The sequence below is a fragment of the Phoca vitulina genome, unplaced genomic scaffold (assembly GCF_004348235.1).
Source record: "Phoca vitulina isolate PV1807 unplaced genomic scaffold, GSC_HSeal_1.0 scaffold2, whole genome shotgun sequence".
NCBI classification, from domain to species: Eukaryota; Metazoa; Chordata; class Mammalia; order Carnivora; family Phocidae; genus Phoca; species Phoca vitulina.
In genome coordinates this window covers 48,522,809-48,543,617 of record NW_022589705.1, presented here as the reverse complement: position 1 = coordinate 48,543,617, position 20,809 = coordinate 48,522,809, and the positions used below count along the sequence as shown (strand labels likewise).

General features: G+C 41.0%; 1 protein-coding gene across 5 annotated transcripts in view; it reads left to right on the top strand.

Moving 5' to 3' along the window:
• Window positions 1-20,809, top strand: part of DNAJC6 (DnaJ heat shock protein family (Hsp40) member C6) — a 144,100-nt gene that overhangs the window by 93,199 nt on the left and 30,092 nt on the right. For all 5 annotated transcript variants that reach the window (XM_032427017.1, XM_032427043.1, XM_032427024.1 and 2 more), the window contains exons 2-11: window positions 989-1,139; window positions 2,190-2,239; window positions 2,348-2,496; window positions 11,482-11,604; window positions 15,738-15,871; window positions 16,332-16,526; window positions 17,861-17,978; window positions 19,481-19,560; window positions 20,403-20,596; window positions 20,705-20,785. In XM_032427017.1, the coding sequence (XP_032282908.1) occupies window positions 989-1,139; window positions 2,190-2,239; window positions 2,348-2,496; window positions 11,482-11,604; window positions 15,738-15,871; window positions 16,332-16,526; window positions 17,861-17,978; window positions 19,481-19,560; window positions 20,403-20,596; window positions 20,705-20,785 (1,275 nt within the window). The remainder of the gene's footprint in view (window positions 1-988; window positions 1,140-2,189; window positions 2,240-2,347; window positions 2,497-11,481; window positions 11,605-15,737; window positions 15,872-16,331; window positions 16,527-17,860; window positions 17,979-19,480; window positions 19,561-20,402; window positions 20,597-20,704; window positions 20,786-20,809) is intronic.

The window sequence follows — 20,809 nt, the reverse complement described above, 5'->3', positions numbered from 1 at the left end:
CCCCCCCCCCCCCCCCCCCCGGGGATACGTACCCATGTCTGCAGACAATTTGGATTGTCACAGCTGGCAGAAGTGGGGTGCTAGTGGTGCTATCTAGTAGCTTGGGGCCAGGGATGCTGCTTTAATACCCTACAGTGCACAGGGCAGCGCCCCCCCATCCCCCGCCACAGCAAAGAGGTAGTTGGCCTTAAATGTCAATAGTGCCAAGATGGAGAAACTTGGCTAGAGCTAACCACAAGGGGCCAGGAAGTACAATTCTGTGAATCTGTGAGGAAAGAAAAACTGGAATACTTGACAAATAACACTGATGATCACCGTGCATCCTAAAAACTGTTATAAAGGCCCTGGAGAAACTATTTTCCATGATGGAAGTGAAGAATGACTTGGAGGGATAGCCATGGGATGAGTCTTCTAACACAGTCGGCTCCATCTAAGGGCAGAGGAGGCCCCTGGACCCACTTCTAAGCTGCTCTTCCTCTGATGTGGCACTGTCCGAAAGAAGTATAATGCGGGCCACATGTACAATTTAAATTGTTCTGGTAGTCACATTAAAAATAAAAAGGGGTAGGTGAAATTAATAGTATTGTCTATTCAATTCAGCATATCCAAAATACTGTCATTTCAACATGTAATCAATGTAAAAAGTATTAACGAGATCTTTTACATTCTTTTTGTGTGTGTGTGCCATCTTTGGGATTTGTTGTGTATTTCATACTCGCAACACATCTCAATTCGGACTAGCCACATTTCAAGGGCTCAGTGGGCGCCTGTGGCTCATGGCTACAGCCCTGCGAGCTTTCTGTGCCTGAGACAGCGAGGCACTTCCCTGGGTCTCTGAGGCCCTGCAGCACTGCCAGAACCCAGAGTCAGTCAGTTCTGAGAGTGGGCATCACTTCCAGGAGTGTCTGGTCCGGTCTGCATATGTTTTAGACATGAGGAGAGACTGTGTCGTCTGTAGATCACCTCCACTTCTGTTTTGCATTGGCAGGTGCCTCATCTCCAGACATGGAGCCCAGCTACGGGGGAGGTCTCTTTGACATGGTGAAAGGGGGTGCAGGGCGGCTCTTCAGTAACCTGAAGGACAACCTGAAAGATACCCTCAAAGACACATCTTCCAGGGTCATACAGTCTGTTACGAGGTATGCGCATTCTTCCCAGCTGAGTTAATGGACCTCCATGCCCCCCAAGGATCTGGTTACCTGCCAACTGCTTTTCTGGCTCAAGGACTGACAACTGTGTGATATAATTGCCTGGAATCTGATCAACCAAGCAATGTCATTGAAACCTTCAGAAGCGACAAGCACAGACTCAGAGGACCCAGTGTGTTATGTTAAAATATAGTGGTTGCCATCCCTGCCTTGTGAATCCAGCATCCTGGGTCCTCATGCCTTGTCTGCTCTTGTTAACCATGTGACCTAGGCAACTTAGCCTCTCTGAGCTTGACTTTTATACTCTGATAGGATTCATGTCCCTGGTTGGTTTGAGAATTAAATGAGATAGTAATGCACATGCAAGCTGAAAAATCGATACTCATGGATTATAATTGAAACAATTGTTTTTTGTATCTTAATAGCCCTTCGGACCTTGTTTAGTGGAGTTACTGTATGAAAATTCTTACAAGCAGGCCATGTGAATTCTTTTTTATTTGTAGGTATTAGAAAATTCTAGGGTCACTTTAAGTTACAGTATAGTTTTGAATCATAAATTCACATGTCAAGTCCAAAATATTAATCAACATTTTAATCTTTGTCCAAAGGTAAAATGTATCCCTTAACCTGCAGTCCCCAGCTAGGACCTGGCAGGCAGAGAAGGGATGTTCCTTATTTCTCCATCACTTCCTTCCTTACCCCCTAGCTGCTCACACTTACAGGAGATATTCACACATAGGCAAAGAGGCTGGAATAATCCATGTTAATGAATGAGCAGTGTTTCCTGTTCTGAGATTGATTCTGTTCATGAAGTGTCATCTACAAAGGGTATTGGGGTATATCAGAGTGGTAGATTCATGCTCCTGAGGGTGTGGGTTGCTTTTCTCAATGATTGTTCTTTGTTAGAGAGAAGGCCTTGAGGGAAGTTTAAATGCCTACTGGATGGAAGTGTCCAAGGCATAATGGGCAAGTGATTGAGAGAGGGGAATCCTGGCATATTTGGATCATTTTAATGAGCACCCTTTCCTGTCTTGCTTTTAGCTACACGAAGGGAGATTTAGACTTCACTTATGTTACCTCCAGAATTATTGGTAAGTTTCTCATGTTTAATAACTGCTCAATAGCTCAGCTTGCAGTGTCTGCCCATGGCAATAGCAAACCTGTTTAACCTATCTCTCTCTCTCTGTGATCCCTCCTAGTGATGTCCTTTCCTCTGGACAGTGTTGACATAGGATTCAGGAATCAGGTTGATGACATCCGAAGCTTTTTGGATTCCAGACATCTTGACCACTACACAGTGTACAATCTGTCACCCAAGTCTTATCGCACTGCCAAGTTTCACAGCAGGGTAAGGAATTTTAACACTGGTATCACATGGTTTGAAGACATAACAGGGTATTTTTCCCTTTAAGAGCTGTCCTCAAAGCCCTGGTCCTCAGACACACAAAGCTAATTAACTATATACTCTGGATGCTTCTAGCCGCAGAGTATTTATTAAGCTGTTATGAAATATCTTGAAGATTTTCCGCGGGTGAGGACATTTGCAGGAAAGTTTATCTGTCGATGAGATACCATATAATTTGTGCTCTCAAATCACTTATGGCTGGTTGCTCAGTTGTTAAGACACGTTGCTTTGAGGCTCAGCTGGAGATTGAACTGCTATGTAGGGCAGTTGGTGACCCTTATCTGTAGCACTAATTATGCCTTTAACCATTGCTTGTTGCTACTTGGGCATCATGATGAAACCATGTACAGACACCAGTGTTCTTGGAAATAGCTCTCCGACATTCAATAAAGGTGCTTCTTTCATGGGTGGAGGATAGCACGCAGACAGTCCATACTGTAGGTGTGGTAATACTGTTACTAATATTTGGAGCTTTTACACTGTCTTCTGAGGTAGCTGGAGACCTGGGACACAGAGAAGTAAGGTGACTTGCCCAAGACCGTACCACTAGTAGGTGGTCTCAGGCTTTTGTTCTTAACTATTACTCTGGGCTGACAATATTACTGGGAAAAGCTGGCTCATTCTCCTAAGGAGCTTTTTGAACGAGACAGAGAAATATTCCTAGTTTCTGGCTGGTGAAGCCACGAGTGATGGCTTAGGTTTGAATCTGATGCGGAGTTTGGTATTTTGGCCACAGAATTCTTGATTGACTCACTAAATGAAGGCTTTTTCTCTCTCAAGAACATCTTCAAATATTTTGATTTAGCGTTAGATATGATTGGTTTTGTAACTACATCTGAGTCTATTAATAAATAGAAAGGATTTTCTGTGCAATGGACACTTCATTAGTGAGAATTGATTTCAAATAAGCAGAATGATAGCTGGTTGTCCACGCTGTGTATCCAGGATCTCAGCTTTGATGCTGGAACAGATTTTGCTCCAAATTTCCGTTGCCATTGATAATCTCTGGGTTTTGGCTTCTGGATCTGTAAAAAACACAAGAAGTTTGGTTTCTGTGTTCTCTAAGAACTCTACCTGCCTTAATGTTCAATAAGATAAGGGAGAGTTTTGCTAAGGACTTTCTTTGCTCTGAGTGCTCCTGGAATAGGCGAGAGGAAACCCAGTGGTTCTCAAATTTAGTGAGCAACAAAACCACGTGGAGTGCTAGTCAAACACCCAGGCCCTGAATTTCTGATTCAGCAGGACAGGAGAGTGGGTGCTAACAGCTTTCTGGATGCTATTCCTAGGGTTGCCCTGGGGACCACTCTTGAGAAGCATGATAAAACCATTCTGAAGCAGTTGGGTCTAAATTGCCATTCTGTAATGGAGATTTTAAATGCAGCTCTTTTAAATTCCCTATAATTAACTGCCTTTCCAACTCTTCTTCCATCTATTACCTAATTCAGAACAAGTGAATTAACATCAAACAAAAATGTGGGTAGATATTCTGTTTCTAATTTGGATGCCAGTCTTTTGATTTTTTTCTTGTTTGGAGACTCAGCCAGTGTCATCATTTTCATACTAAAGGACTATGGAACATCCTCCACAAGATTTCATAGAAATTTTATTTGATCTTGAAATATGTGTAATAGTCTGGAAAAATTTCGCTCTGAAAGTAAATAAAGATATATCATTATAGAAGCGTTCATACAGATGAGGATGTCTCTGTGTAATATTTGTAAAAGCAAAGGTATTTAAAGAAAGGCATCTATTAGTATAACTACATATTTTGTGACCAGTCTTAACAGTCTTACCACAAGACCAGGACTTACATATTGAACATCTGTCCTGGGCTGCTCTCGTTTGCCCTAGAAGAGCAGGAGGTATGTTTATTTCATTTGCCACCTAGAACAGTGCCTGGCATGGCTAATACATGTTTCTCAGAAGAATGAATGTGCAAAGAATTATTAAACACATAGATATAAAATAAATGTTGGGTTCTTTTTCTCAAGACACTTAAGCCTACCTGGAAAGAGAAGCCAAAAATGCTAGAGACAAATGCAAATAATATTTACAATCCCTACTGAGGGAGTTTAGGGAAAGGAGACAGCAGTGAGAGCTGGACCTTGAAGCATGAGTAAATCTTGTTTACTTATGAATGTAAGTGAAAGGAATGGGGTTATTTCGTCTCTGTGCAAATTGTAGAATGTGTCTTACAGAACTCCTCATGATCTGGCCTCTTCCTGCCTCTCCAGCTTCATTTTTCACTGTTCTCCACTGCCTAAAAAAACCCCATGCTCCAACCAGGAGAGACAGACGCTGTCTCTTTGCATGAGCTGCTGCCTCTCCCTAAGAGTCCCTCATGCCACACCTCTGCACCCCTTCTAACAGCCTTAACTTTGCTAACGGGAGGATTTCAATATGCTACCCACAAGGCTTTTCCAATTCTTTTCTCTAAAACACAGGCTTGCACTACATCTTCAGCCCCTCCCAGACAGTTCCAGAACGTGGCAGAATTCAGCTGGACCTTCTGACCTAACTAGCTGTCTGTCGTTGGTTGCATCTCAGGAAGACAGCGCCCAAACCTTAATATTTTCATCTTAAGCTGTTTTGGATTTGACTACATCTCTTTTCAAGCCTCCAGTCCTTTCTCTCCCCAGTACTAATGCTGCAAATTGATTTGCATCTCGTTGCATTACTTAGGGAAGTTTTTTTGGTTCTCATCTTCCAGTGCACGAGGGCTAGAACTATTTCTTCCTCTTTCCAGGACCGTGGAGTGCTAGGTCTGCAATTAAATCTTATTTTAATAAATATAGATGGCATGGGGTGCCTGGCTGGCTCAGTTGGTAGAGCATGTGACTCTTGATCTCAGGGTTTTAAGTTCAAGCCCCACATTGGGTGTAGAGATTACTTAAAAATAAAATCTTTTCAAAAACTTTTTAAAAATTAATGTAGATGGCAGAGTCTTCCATAAATTCCAGGGTTGGAAAAGACCAAACATGAGACTGGTTTTATTTATAGACTCCCAGTCACTTTACATTTTTATTATGTGATGTGTGTTTGGGGTTATGGGTGGTGGTGGCAGAGAGAGGCTGTTTGCAGGAAGATTTCACTTTGCTGAGGGGAGTCCTTTTGTATTGTGGTTAGCTTTTATCCTTAGAAGCCACATGGTTTGATAGGAATCATATGAAATAATCAACTAGCAGTTTTCTTAGTATTTGTATGTGTAACAGAATGTTAGAATAGGACTTATATTTGGTCTCCGTTTTAAGAGGCCTCAACTCAAAACAATACTTGGCAGATTGCCCTGCTTTCAAGGTGAGGTGCTAGAATACCTACTCAGAACTGCACAAGAGGTATCGAACAGCAGTTTTCTTACTCTTCGTAGCCAGTTTCCACCTTGAGGAAATAAAAATGACCAGTGTTGACAGTAAAGTCCTGGAGACCAATGAGATGCATTATCTAAACCAGGTGTTCCTAATCTGAGTTAAAGAAATGCAGGTCCACTCTGTATTTAGATCCATGGATGGGCTTCAGAGTGTTTAACCATCTCTTCCATTCCTTTCTCCCTTCCCTTCCCTCCCTCCCTCCTTCCCTTCCTTCCTTCCTTCCTTTCTTTTTTGGCAGTAAGCTATACGTGACGTAAACATATACCATTTCAACCATTGGTAAGAATACAGTTTGGTGACATTGAACACATTCACAGTGCTGTGTAACCATCACCACTGTCTATCCCACACCTTTTCTAGCATCTCACAAATAAACACCGTACCCATCCACTCTGTGGGGGCGTGTACACTGGTTCACTTTCTGCACACATTTATAGCTCTCCTCAGAATATCAGGGACCACCGCTTTATACATTACTGTTGGCAAGAAATGGAAAACTGGATGAATGGCCACTAAGTTGAGCCTGGCCCTAAAGTTCTTACATGCTGATAGCTCTCCATGCCACTCTGAGTGTCCTTCTTCCCCTGTTCAGCCAGGAAGAAAAGTATGCTGAAGGAGCCCTGAGAGGAGCATAAATAATAATAATAATAATAATAATAATAATAATAATAAACCCAGTTTCCTTTAGAACCTTTCTTCATTTTGACTGTTTCTAAACTACACGATCTTGTAGGATTTCTTCCTTTTTGAGAACAAATTGATTGGGGGAAAATATACTATCAACTTGAACTTCTTAAAGGTCAATCTTTTTTTCTTCCTTTATTCGTTTTCCTTTTCCTTCCAGAGCTCACCAAAGAGATCACCATAGCTCCCAGGTGTTTTGGCTTTGGTTCATTGGTTGGTGAGGAGGATTGGCCATAGAGGAGTGACTTTGAAGCTTCTACTTCATATCTCCCTCTGTCACCAGGCTTCAGTATAAGGATAGGAAATAATGGGGTAGGAAAAAAAAAAAAAACCCAACCCTGGCCTGGAAGCCAGAGGGCCAGGGATCCCCACGCTATAGTTCTGTAGGCTTCAGTGAATTGAATATCTTCACCTTAGAAAATATAGCCATCACTTGAAGCCATAACCACCCCACAAATGTAAGATGGAATTGCAGTTAATAATCAACCATCAGACAGTGTGATAAAATAGAAAGTACACAACTCTTATTATTAGTAGTAGTATTTATTATTTTTTTATTGAGATGAAATTTATAGCATATACACAAATTTTAAACTTTAAAAATTACCCTAGGTTCACATCTCAGCTGTTCCTCTTCCTGGTTAAATCACCATTTTTTCCTATATAAATTAGGGATAACAATACCAACATCTACCTTGCAAATACTTAGAAACTTTTTCTGTAGGTTTACTCTAAGGAATAAACTTGATAGCAGTATCTGCCCTATAGTAAGCATTTGGGAAGGGGTAGTTAACGATTAATGTTAGTAATAATAAAATGCCATAAGAAATGATTGACTGAAATTCCCCTGTTTTCCAAAAATGGTGTAGTAGATTCTTAAAACACTGGATATGGCTCTTGAGTCTGACTCTCTGTAGTACCTTTTGCTCTTATGCTTAGCAGGTGGGATGCTTCAGCCATCTTATCTCAGGCTCGGGACGATGGAGAGATGAAAATCCAGCCCTGGTGCTGTTTTGACTTCTGTCCCCACTGGATGGTATCATGGCAGCCTGTAATCCATATGGCGTTTTCTGACGCTTACGGCTTTGGGAGGTGTTTAGAGAGACTGGAGATCGCATCGCGAAGTGTCACATGCCCAAGGATTGTGCTTATTGCATGAACCTATGAACCCTAGGGAGCTACAAAAATAGCTTTCAGTAATTGAATTCCTTAAAACATTTTTGTTTTGTTTTGTTTTGTTTATGCCTTAATGTTTTTTTTTCCCTTTTAGACAGAGTACAGGCTTTAAAAAAAAATTCTAATTGTATGTTTGCTTAATGGTGTATAATTATATATCAAGTAAATATATAATTATGGAGTACTTTAAATTAATATTATTTACTTGATTGATTTAATAATTCTGGAGCTTGTAGCCTATTGTGCTAGGAACAATTTAGCCAACTTTTAGCTGAGACTCGTTACAGATATTGACATTTAAAGTGTTTGTATGGTTGACAGACAGCTTCTAAGAGGTTTAAAAATACTGCCTGGAAAAGCAATTTTTTTCATAATTTTACATGATTGCAACCTAAAACAACAACAAAATTGATTCACCTGTCCCTTCTCTGAGAGATTGTACATGTAGACAAATCTTAGTACAAGAAGTGATTGCCAAATGGGGTTCATTCCTTTGCTCTTTCACTCATTCATTCACTCAGCAAATACCTACTGAGCACCTGCCATTCAACTAACACAGGGACACGACTCTGGGGTTACAAAATGAATAAGTTATGGTGTCTCTTCTCATGGGGCTTAGTGTCTAGAGGGGGAGACAGATGTAAACAGTTAATTTGAGTACAATTGGACAATAAGCGTGCACTCACTGTGCTTATGTTGTGCTACTTAATTCTCCTAACAGTCTTGTAATGCCCATTTTCACTTTACACATGAGAGATTTTAGGCTCTGAGAGATCGGTAACTTGACAAACGTCAGTCAGGTCGTAAGTGGTAAAGCAAAGGTGAAAACCCAGCCCATGGGTTCAACCATGTTGCTCTACTGATAAAAGCTTTAATAGATGAAAATGGACAAGGGCATGGGTACGAAGACCTAAGTTAGCTAAGATTTCTGCCTGTGGGTGTTAGAGAAACTCTCAGAGACAAAAGAGCATTTGAACTTGGGTTTTAAAGGATGAATACAAATCTACCAAGGGAAGAAAAAATTGCAGACAAGAACCGGCTTATATAGATGTACACTTTGCAATTTCTCTGATGGCAAAATTTATCTTCCCAACTATTATTTTTTTCTTTTTTTAATCAATATATCATTTCCATTCCTTGAGAACACATCAGTGGGGAATCCATTTGGGTGTAAAGAATGGGCCAGAAACAGCCTTGATTTATGTTGGGTAGGAAGGGGCAAGTTGATATGGATCTGACAGAAGCCCAGTAGTGGGTTGCCCTGGATTGTTTGGTAGCTATGTCAAGCATTTCAACTACTTTGTTTAATAAACCACACCTGTCATTGCCAAAAGGTATAGGGAAGTGAGTACCTGAAAGGTCCCCTGCCATTACCCTATAATCATCTTGTAGAAAAATGTTACAAATTAAGCTAAAAGAATAGGCTTTCTTGGCAACCCCAGAATGAGAAACTCCAGGTGTTTGCTTTTGGATGTCAGCTCTAGAGAGACCACACATCATTTCCCATTTATATTTTGACAGTGATTATCTTGGTTACCAGAAAAGGGCAACCAAATAGATTGCTCCTGCCTCCCTCTCCCCACTGTTAAATATTAGGAATTTGAGACATTTGGGTTTTCTTAGGCCAGTGGTGGTAGTGTTTTTGAGTATTTTCTGGTGACACCATCCATATAAAACCTAGTCTTTCTCCAGAATTCCCTATCTCAGCAAATGGCACCTGTCATCCTTTTATCTAGCCATTCAGACTGGAAATCTGGGAGTCATCCTTGACTCTTTCTCCCTCATGGCTTAAGTACACCCCTTCACACTCATTCACTGCCCCCATATGATCAATCTCCAAGTCATATATGCACAGGTATTCTACTTCATCTCTAATTCTTGAATCCCTCGAGTCTTTTTGTACTCCACTGCCACTCACCTGGCCTAAGCCACCATCATCCCTGACTTTGACTCCTCAGCGGCCTCCTGACTGCTCTCCCTAGCTACTCACATGGCATCCACATCCATTCTCCACACTGGATCTTAAGAGATCTTTGGAAAATGCAGATGAGAGTCACTCTCCTTCTTAAATATTCTCTCAGCTCCTAACAAGGCCTTGTATGGTCTGGTGGCCCTTCAGTCTACCTTCTTGCCAAACAGGGTTTCATTCATTTTATTCAAACAAAGCTGGCTTTATCTGAACTCAGGGCTTTGCACTGGCAGTTATCTGATACAATAATGATCACAATAGCTAACATTCCTTAATCACTTTGTGTGTGTCAGATACTGAGCTGAGCCCTTGAAATACATCCTCATGTAGTAACCACACCCTGTGAGGTAGGTAGGTAGGTACCACTCACATTTTATGAAGGAAGAAAGGCTAAAAGAGGTCACAAAGTTTGCCCAAGTCTAAAATTCTTCTTATTTTTATTACCTAAATCAGTAAATATCTAATCAATTGGGGTTCATGCCTAATATTTTGAGCAAATTATAATCTCTGCCAGTATACTGTTGTTGCCCAGTGATTTATATTCAGAAGACCTGGGTTGCACTGCTGGTACTGACCAGCAGTATGACTTTATTTTTATTTATTTATTTATTTTTTAGATTTTATTTATTTATTTGACAGAGAGACACAGCGAGAGAGAGAACACAAGGAGGGGGAGTGGGAGAAGGAGAAGCAGGCTTCCCGCTGAGCAGGGAGCCCAATGCGGGGCTTGATCCCAGGACCCTGGGATCATGACCTGAGCCGAAGGCAGACGCTTAACGACTGAGCCACCCAGGTGCCCCCGGCAGTATGACTTTAGACAAGGCAACCTCTGAGAGTCAGTTTTCTCATCTGTAGAATGGGGATCACATTAATACCTGACTTGTATGGTTGTGGTACAGCTCAGAGCCAAACAGAATTCCAGGAACATAGTTGATGCTCTGTAATGGGTTAAATGAACATGTGTGTTAGATGAATGAAAATATCGAGGATTGCCCCCATGGAGTTGGGAGTTCTCTCATTAAGACAGAAAGAAATAAGAGCTCTGAACAAGGGTACCTTTGACTCACTCTGCAGCTCTTTTCATGTTCTCATGAGAACTGGGGTAAAATTAGGGATAATGCAGGATTTATAAGGTAATACTATAATTAAGTATCTAATAGGCAGGTCAAAGCATTTTATACTTAGTAGAAATTAAATGCAACCTCACAGAATAAAAAAATCCAAATATATAGTTTAAATGGTCTATTTTATTTTTTTAGAGAGAGAGCGTGCATGCATGTGCGTGTGCGCATGGGGGTAAGAGAGTGGGTTGGGGGAGAGGGCAGAGGGAGAGGGAAAGAGAGACTCTCAAGCAGACTCCATGCTGAGCGCAGAGCCCAATGCAGGGCTTGATCTCATGACCCTGAGATCATGACCTGAGCTGAAATCAAGAGTTGGTCGCTTAACTGACTGAGCCACCCGGGTACCCCTAAATGGTCTATTTTTATTTAAAACGTACTTCAAAATGTGTGTTTTGATACCTTTACTGGAATACCTCTACTGGAATGGAATTTTTTAATTAAGAAATTGTTATATTAAACAACTCTTCTGTGTTTGGACCCTGTTCCCATCTCTTCCTGTCTATATTAAAAGAGAATGTGGTATCATATTCCAGAAGTTGTTCGGTGTGATAGCTCCTTATGGAGAGGAGTCGCTTGGGGAATTCATTTCCTTCATGCTCTGTTCCCTTAGGTCTCAGAATGCAGTTGGCCCATCAGGCAGGCCCCCAGTCTGCACAACCTTTTTGCTGTGTGTCGGAATATGTATAATTGGCTACTACAGAATCCCAAAAACGTCTGTGTTGTCCACTGCTTGGTGAGTAACCTTTATTGTTGTTGTTGCTGTCATTTGTGGTAGGTGGGTTTGGTTTGGCCAAATACACCTGGCTCTATACAGACTGGTGGACAGGTAACATTTAAGTTGAATAAGCATTTATTGAATCCCTACTTAGGAACTAGGTAATGTGAGGGATATAAAAACGAGGGAGGAATTTATTATTCTTGCCTTAAAGCTTTAGTACTTTTGAGAGAGGCAGATACATACACATAATACAGGACCTCTAGAATGTGCTAAGTAGTATAAAAGAGGTAGAAACAAGGATTGTGGGTACATAGGCAAAAATACCATTGATTTCTGTGTTTCTTGATAAACACATTGGAATATTTATCATTTCTTTTTGTGCTTGAATAAAAATGAAATAAGAAGACCCCTCTGCCCTTGTAAGTAGTCACATAGATTGATTGTATGTTACAGCAATTCCTTTGGGACTGATGACTCTTCTGGTCCCTGACTTCTTAGAGTCCCGTTCCCCAACTCTTCTCTGGTGGCTTCTTACCTATCGTTTAAAACTCAGCTCTGGCAAAATCTTTCTGACTCATGAGTATTTTCACAGTATGGACATTCCCACTGTATATCTAAATGTCCTCTGTGGCATCCTCGTAATCTGGTGATCTGCCTGTTTTCCTACTACACTGTAAGCTTGTTGCAGGCAAGAACTGTGTCTTCTTTACCTTTGTACCCAGGTATGAAGGGTTGGAATCAATGATTGCATACATGAACAAATGGACACACAAGTGGAATCTGAGCATAAATACTGGAACTATTCATTGCTTTTAGAAATGTCAGGGTGTATTTTTTTGCTCTAGGATTATCTGATGATTTTCTCCCTCCTTCTTGACAGCCAGTTGGCTAAAAGAGGGAAGAAAGCTAAAGATTTTCTTCTTTCCATCTCATGTTCTCAAACTCTTGGCAACAAAGGAAAAGCACTTGGTGTTCATAGGAGTTTAATGCAAAAGGCCAAAGGGTTTTCCTTTGGAAGCACAACAGACTGTGCAACAGAACAGATTACTTTCAGGGACTAAGCAGCCTTTAGGCACTGTGGTGATTTTCTCTTCACTCAAGAACTTTCTAAAAGTTCAGAGAGCCAAAGTCTGACAGCTTTGTAAGGGAAGGTGGCTTAAGAGAGACCAGAGGCTTTCTGTTCTTATGATACAATCATGAAGAATCAAAAGCCAGCAAAGAAGAAAAAAGAAGCAGACAAAGGATTATGACACCATCAGCTGCTCTCTAGCTCACTGAAAAAGGATACGTATGAGTCGTACATCTGCACCAAGTCTTTGGGAAATGGAATTGAAGCTGGAAGTGGGAAGTGGAAAGTGGGAGCTTTTATATTTTATCATGTATATTTCTGTCTTAATAAAAATAATAAGCATATACTCATCTTTGCATAAAAAACTAGTTAAACTTTTAAAAAGACTTGCGTGGTAGATAAAAGGAGGGGGGCCTATATCCGAAGAGCCATGAATCAGGTAAGAGTTATCAGGAAGGCTAAGTCTAAAAGGAATGAAGATTAAGAAAAACGTCTTTAAAAAAAAACTGTCCTTGGGATAAGGACAATAACAAATGCTTGAGGCACATGGTATAATCTTAACTCCTTTATTCTGTTTTCTCTATCAGGGGAACAAATGTCACACTAGGAAGGGAGTAACAATGTTCATTAAGACATAGCTGATAGGTAGTGAGATAAGAAGAGAGCCTCACAGTACTTAAAAATAAGCCACTCTCTAGACTTAAATTCTGTTACAGAATGCTGAGAGTGCTTGGAAAAGCAATCATGGACTCCTTATGTAATATGAAGAAACAGGAAATAGAGGCAGACAGGAGAGTTTTTCCAAAAGATGGAGGAGGTTGATCCTGGAAAGTTACAGGCTGGTGAACCTGATGGCAATTCAAGGCAAAATTCTGATATAAATCTTTGCACAGATGATTTTAAACTCTTAGGAGAAAGAAGTCCTCATTGCTTCATTATGAACACACGTATCAAAACAACAAGACCAATAGATTAGTAGGGACAGTTTATTGGATTCCTGCAAGATATTTCCCAATTTCTTATAATCAAGATAGAGAAATTTGGGCTAGGTTGTTCTACATTTAGTTGGATTGTGGCTCAGTATCTGCTTCCAAAGGTAGGTGATTAATGGATCAGCATCCTCCCAGGAGAAGGTTGTGTTTGGTTGCTCTTTTAATTAAAAACGTTGATGATGATATGAAGATCAAGCTTACCAATTTTCTCAGAACTGGGAAGGTCATATAATGAATCTGGATTTTAAAAGCCATTGCAGGTTGGTTGTTTAACAGAAGCTAACAATGTGAAATTAGACACAGGATAAAGGTAAAGTCCCAAATCTTGTTGTAAAAGATTAAATATATTTGTCTCTTAGCTTAACACATCATTTGAAAAAGAACTAGGGGTTTTAATGGATAGGAAGATCAATAAGAGCTTATGGTGTGACTTAGCCTGCATATAAACTAGTTTAGCTTGGGGTTATATTAGTAAAAGCATAGTGTCCAGAATAAGGAAGATGATATTTCTTTTCCTCTCTAGTGTGGTTGGAGTGTATCTCATATCTTGTATTTCACATCTGGGTAGCACATTTAAGGTTGTTGTTTTAAAATGAGTCTGTTCAGGGACGCCTGGGTGGCTCAGTTGGTTAAGCGTCTGCCTTCGGCTCAGGTCATGATCCCAGGGTCCTGTGATCGAGTCCTACATCAGGCTCCTTGCTTAGCAAGGAGCCTGCTTCTCCCTCTGCCTGCCTCTGTCTCTCTCTCTCTCTGATAAATAAATAAAATCTTAAAAAAAAAATAAAATAAAATGAGTCTGTTCAGAGAGAGTTTGCCAAATGATGTCTCTGAAAATGGAATATCAAATGAGGAAGAATCAAAGGAACTGTATTAGTTGGGGTTCTTTAGAGAAACAGAACCAACTTATAATGTATTTATTATAGGAATTGGCTCACGCAGTTACAGAGGCTGAGAAGTCCCACAATTTGTTTGCTCTCTGCAAGCTAGAGAACCAGAAAAGCTGGCGATGTAATTCAGTGTGAGTCCAAGGCCTGAGAACCAGGGGCTCTGATGTCCCAGGGCAGAAGAAAAGTAGACATTCCCAGCTCAAGAAGATAGAAAATTAGCCCTTCCTTTACTTTTTGGTTCTATTCGGGTCCTCAACAGATTAGATGATGCCCACTCATGTTGACAAGGGTGTATCTTTTTTTACTCAGTCTACTGAATCAAATGCTGATCTCTTTTAGAAACACCCTCATAGACACATCTGGAAGTAATATTTTACCAGCTATCTGAGCATCCCTTAACCCAGTCAAGTTGACACAGAATTAGCCATCACAGATTGGGTGTGTTTTTAACCTGGAAAATAGAAGAGTTGGTGGAAAGGGAGGGTATTTCAGACATGTAAAAGTAGGCTTTCCCAGGGAGAAAAAAGTAGGCTTACTCTTTCCTGACGGAAGGAAGAATGAGGATCACTGAGTGGAATAGACTTCAACTCAACTTATTCAGGATAAAGAACTTTGTAAGCTGGACTGGGCTTCTTCAAGTAGCAGCAAGCTCCATGTCACTTAAAGTATTCTAGAAGAACCTGGGTCACCATCTGTTGGGAATGTTACTGCATATATTTCTCCATTGAATGTGGTTGAATCATGTGAAGCTTCTTTATTTTCTATGATTCTAGGAACATACCTTGGGTGAAATATATACATAGCATATTCCAAAAAGCAGTATTTACCTAATCTGTCAACTCTACCTCTGGCCTGCAACCAAGAGACCTCAACTACTAGTTCTGATCCTATAAGTCCAAAGTTACTTTGAAGATTAGATTATTTTTCAGTAAATATATGCAAATCAAATTTATGTTGCTTGGTTTCTTAGGTTAGTAGAGAGTTAATTTTGCCCTAAGAATAAGTCTTCCTTGCTGCTTTGTGACTTGAAGAGCTGGGACAGAGTTCGGTTTTCAAGTGCATAGTTTTGAACTGAAAATCATTCTGTTAAGAGGAATTCTCCCTCTTTCTCCCCTCTTTTAACTGCAAGTATAGCCATTCTCGGTGGTGAGTGGCTGATTGGACCATGTTTGTGACAGGTTTATGTATCTTCCTTGGCAGGATGGACGGGCAGCATCGTCAATTCTGGTTGGTGCTATGTTCATTTTCTGTAATCTCTACTCCACTCCTGGCCCGGCTGTGCGATTGTTATATGCAAAGCGACCCGGAATCGGACTGTCGCCATCCCACAGGAGGTAAAGTAAGCTAGATGCAGGGTAGGCCCAGATGTTTTTAAAAAAAGGAAAACCCTTTTTAGGTAATTGACTTATTATATTCCCATTAGTCACAGTTTCTTCTTTTCTCTTATTTAAATTGCCTCTCCTTTTTTGATAAATCCTAAATTTTTTCCAGAGCCAGCCTTTAGCTGATAAATTGAATCTGGTAGATCAAATAGGAATAGATGTGCAAATATCGAGCTAGTATAAGGCTCCCATAAGCTTTTCCACTTAATAAATATCATTTTATCAGTTCTTTCGGGGAAATATAGTAATGTCACTAGATGAAAGCTTTCCTAAATGGCTACATCCTTTTTTGGTAGTTAATGTTTAAGAAATTATCACATTAAATTTACAAGAACAGACTTCATAGCAAAGATTGATTGCTTCTTTCTTCTGGTGTGCTAGGCACCGACAGAATGTCAATCTTCTGTTTCAGATACCTGGGCTATATGTGTGACCTCCTAGCAGACAAACCCTACCGCCCTCACTTCAAGCCTCTCACCATTAAGTCCATCACTGTCAGTCCAGTTCCTTTTTTTAACAAACAGAGAAATGGATGTCGTCCTTACTGTGATGTACTGATTGGAGAAACCAAAATATATACAACCTGTGCAGATTTTGAACGAATGAAGTAAGTTATGATACTTTTCTTTTTTTTTTTTTTTGATACTTTTTTTTTTAAGATTTTATTTGAGAGAGAGAGAGCACACAAGAGAGCGAGTACAAGTGGTGGGGGGGAAGGGTAGAGGGAGAGGGAGAAGCAGGCTCCCCGCTGAGCAGGGAGCCTGATGTGGGGCTCGATCCCAGGACCCTGAGATCGTGACCTGAGCCAAAGGCAGACTCTTAACTGACAGAGCCACCCAGGTACCCCAGTCATGATACTTTTTTTCACTTCTTCTTGTGAATTGCTCAATTCTTGTATAAGCTGGATCATATTCTTCCTGTGAGGACTGCATTACTGTGACATGGCTGATATTAAAAAACAAAATTCTATGTAGGTTGTAATTATAGAAAAGCACAAGTAAGTCAAGGGATGCTATAGCTCCTTCTCAAATGGAGACACAAGTAAGGGACTAACGTGAGCTATAATGAGGGTTAAGACAGTGATGGGGACTGAGGACCTGCACATTTAAGAAAGAGATGACCTTGATGAGTTTTGGTGAGGATGAGGGAAGAATCAGGGATGAACGAAGTTTCTGGGTGAGCAATGAGGTAGATGGTGATGTAATTAAAGAAGTTATAGAATTCACAATAAAGAGCAGGTGCCAGTGGGAGGTGGTAGGAGGTGTAGAGAGCAGGGAGTGGATGGTAACATAAAATGAAGTTAGTTTGGGACGCCTGGGTGCCTCAGTCTGTTAAGCATCTGCCTTTGGCTCAGGTCATGATCTCAGGGTCCAGGAGTCGAGTCCCACATCGGGCTCCTTGCTCAGCAGGAGCTCCTTGCTCAGCCTGGCGCTCCCCCCTGCTCGTGCACTCACTCTCTCTCTCTCTCTGACAAATAAATAAATAAAATCTTTAAAAATAAAGATGAAGTTAATTTGGAATAGGTTGAATTTGGGGATTGGTATCCAAGACCCTCATAGAGCATGGCATTATGATCTTGGTTGGATATTTTTGTTCCCTCTGTCCCTGCTTTAACTATTCATTTAAAGTTAGGAAATGACAAATACATCAGAGCTAGGTGTACTTGAGGTTTATGAGATCTGCAAAGTAAGGATGGGCAGTCAATTTATCTGGAAGTCCAGATGGGATGGAGAGAGAGAGGGCCTAGCATCAGACCAACAGCATCCCATGGTAAAACCAGTTTGCACCCACAGCCGTGCTCCTGACTCTGCTCAAGATAGGAAATGGTTCTTGGGTCCGGGCTTGGGCAACAGGTCCCTTGGCCAGAGCCACAGAGGACTCTACCTATGTGATTATACAAGATTGGACTCTTTCAGTGTATATTTTTGTTTCTGTTTAAAGAGAATACCGGGTCCAAGATGGAAAAATCTTCATTCCCTTGAGCATCACTGTACAAGGAGATGTGGTTGTTTCCATGTATCATTTGAGGTCAACCATTGGGAGCCGGCTACAGGCTAAGGTATGGTTTCATGAAGAATCATGGCATAAACTCTTCTGAGCCTTTACTAGGAGTATTTTATTGTATCTTATTCTTTAAAGTAAGCTCTATGCCCAGTGTGGAGCTTGAATTCATGACCCTATGCTCTGCCGGCTGAGCCAGCCAGGCATCCCTTAATATAAGGAGTATTTTGGAGTCTTTTCTCTGCATCACTTTGGGTTTGAGTGACTTGTAGTTTTAGAATTAGAAAGAGCCTTTAAAGATTACTTATACCGATTTCCCTATTTTATAGGGAATGAGACTCAGAGAGGTGGTGATTTGCCCCGTCCTTGGCATGATGTCTTTGCCAGAAGCTGACAGCCTTCGAGCTTCTAGCAAACCTTGCTCTTTAGAAGCTTGTGCCCTTTTTTATAGTGTCCCATTTGAATCAATGTGAGAGGTGATATTTCTATGAAGGGTGTGGGATTAAGTAATTATATTTTTTCAATTTTTTTATTACCATGAAATTCACATATTAACATAAAATTCACTCTTTTAATGTGTACAGTACAATTATATTTAGTATTTTCAAAAGGTTATGCAGCACCACTATATAATTCCAGAACATCTTTGTCATGCCCAGAAGAAACCCTATACTTATTAGCAGCCACTGCCCATTCCCCGTTTCCATCTCCTGGGTAACCACTAATCTACTTTCTGTTTCTATAGACTTGCCTATTTGGGACGTTTCATATAAACGGAATCATACAATATATGGTCCTTTGAGACTGGCTTCTTTCACTTAGCATGTTTCTGAAATTCATCCATGTTGTATCATGTATCAGTACTTCATTCCTTTATATGACCAAATAATATTCCATTGTGGCTCTAATACTTTTCATTAATCTCTTCATCAGTTGATAGACATTTGGGTCTTGCCTCTTCCTGGATATTATGAATAATGTAATAAGTACTTGTATTTTAATTCATCAAATATTTGCTAAGTGCATGCTCTGTGCCAATCATCGCCTTAGGGATTTAGGACAGACAAGAATAAGACTGTGTCCCTGCCCTTCGGGAGCTCAGCCTAGCAGGAGAAAGTCACCACATGTCTGAATATCCACTATCAGAGTAGAGGTGGGATGGGATGCCATAATGGGAGTGGTTTGTTTTAGCCAGTGGTGGCTACAGAAAGGCTACAGAGAGGATATGACCTTGTAAGGTGGCCCTTGAAGGAGGAGTTCATCAGGTTGGAGCAGGGGCATTCTGGGTAGAGGAATGGAATGAGCCAAGGTATGGCAGTGTGCAAGAATGTGAGACATTAATGGAGGAAGAAATGGTTTGCCCAAGCAGAGTTCATGCGGGAAGAGAGGCTGGAAATAACACTGGGCCATTACCAAATGGCAAGGTCACTTAGTATTCATAGTAAACAAAGGCTCAGATGTTGAAACAGTTGAAGGTGCATGGCTCCCCAAAATATAATCTTTTGATCCGATTCCCTTTTCACGGGTTGATTTTAATGTGCTTCTCTCCTGTATTTTTAGGTGACCAACACCCAGATATTCCAGCTTCAGTTTCATACTGGATTCATACCACTGGAAACCACAGTTTTAAAGTTCACCAAGTGAGTGCTCCTTGCCGAACACCCCTTTCAATACAAGCAGCTGTGAAATGCTGGAAGCCAAGTGCCCAAAGCTCATTGGCTCCGTGTGGCAGCATCCCCTGGAATCCTGTGCCGCAGGACTGTTAGAGTGTAGATTAGCAACACAGAGAGCCTGGTTGCGTTTTACAACTTGCAATTGGGTATAATTTGTCTTGAACACAATAGGATCGAAGACTTCAAACAGAAAGGTCTAAAATTCCGTGTGAGGGAACAAGACTAAACAAAGTGGAAACAAAGTATCAATACTGTGACCCTTTACATCTGTATATCCCTTTGTGTTTTTCAACAGGGAGCGCAGTTTAATCTGTGGTATGATATGAGCGATGACCCTTCAGACAGAATGCCAGGCCATAGCACTGAAGAAGGGTACCCTTCTGTACGAACCTTAGTTGCTTTAATATGGTGTGGTCTTGGGAACTCAGAAGGGTGGCTGAAGCCAGGGGGATAGGGTCAGGGTAGGGGTGGACATTCAAGAGCTCAGGGTGGCAGCTTGGGGCTGTTTCATTATGTTAACAACAGATTTGGCCTGACCCAGGCATACTGGCTGGATCTATCAGCCGTCCTTCTAGAATGCTTTCACAAGTGGTAGTATCCAAATTCTTTGAGTAGGCATTATTCTCCTCTTTTCTCTAGATGAGGAAAACAGGCTCAGAACAGTAAAGTACTTAACTGGTTAATGACTGCTTTTTCCCGAGGAATGAGTCTGAGGGTTAACCTGGGTCAACCTACAATGGTTTCTGTGCTGAACATCATTCTGATCCCATTGTTTTTCACCGATCTTCTTCTTTTAAATTCCTATGTAGACCTGAGTTGGATGCATGTGATGTACCAGAAAAATATCCTCAGCTATTTCAGGTGACTCTGGATGTAGAACTACAGCCCCACGACAAAGTGATAGACTTAACCCCACCATGGGAACATTACTGCACAAAAGATGTCAATCCCAGCATCCTCTTCTCGTCTCACCAGGAGCATCAGGATACTCTGGTCTTAGGAGGTATGAGTCCCCTGGTGGTTTTGTTTTCAGGGCAAAGCCTCTGTGTTATGTATCACTTTGACTTCTTTACTGTGTTTCATTGATGTTTCATGGCCTTCTGTCTTGCAGGACAGGCTCCAATAGACATCCCTCCGGACAACCCCAGGCATTTTGGGCAAGGTGGCTTCTTTTCCTCTCTCTGTTGGCAAGGTACTTCCAGGCATTTCTCTGAGT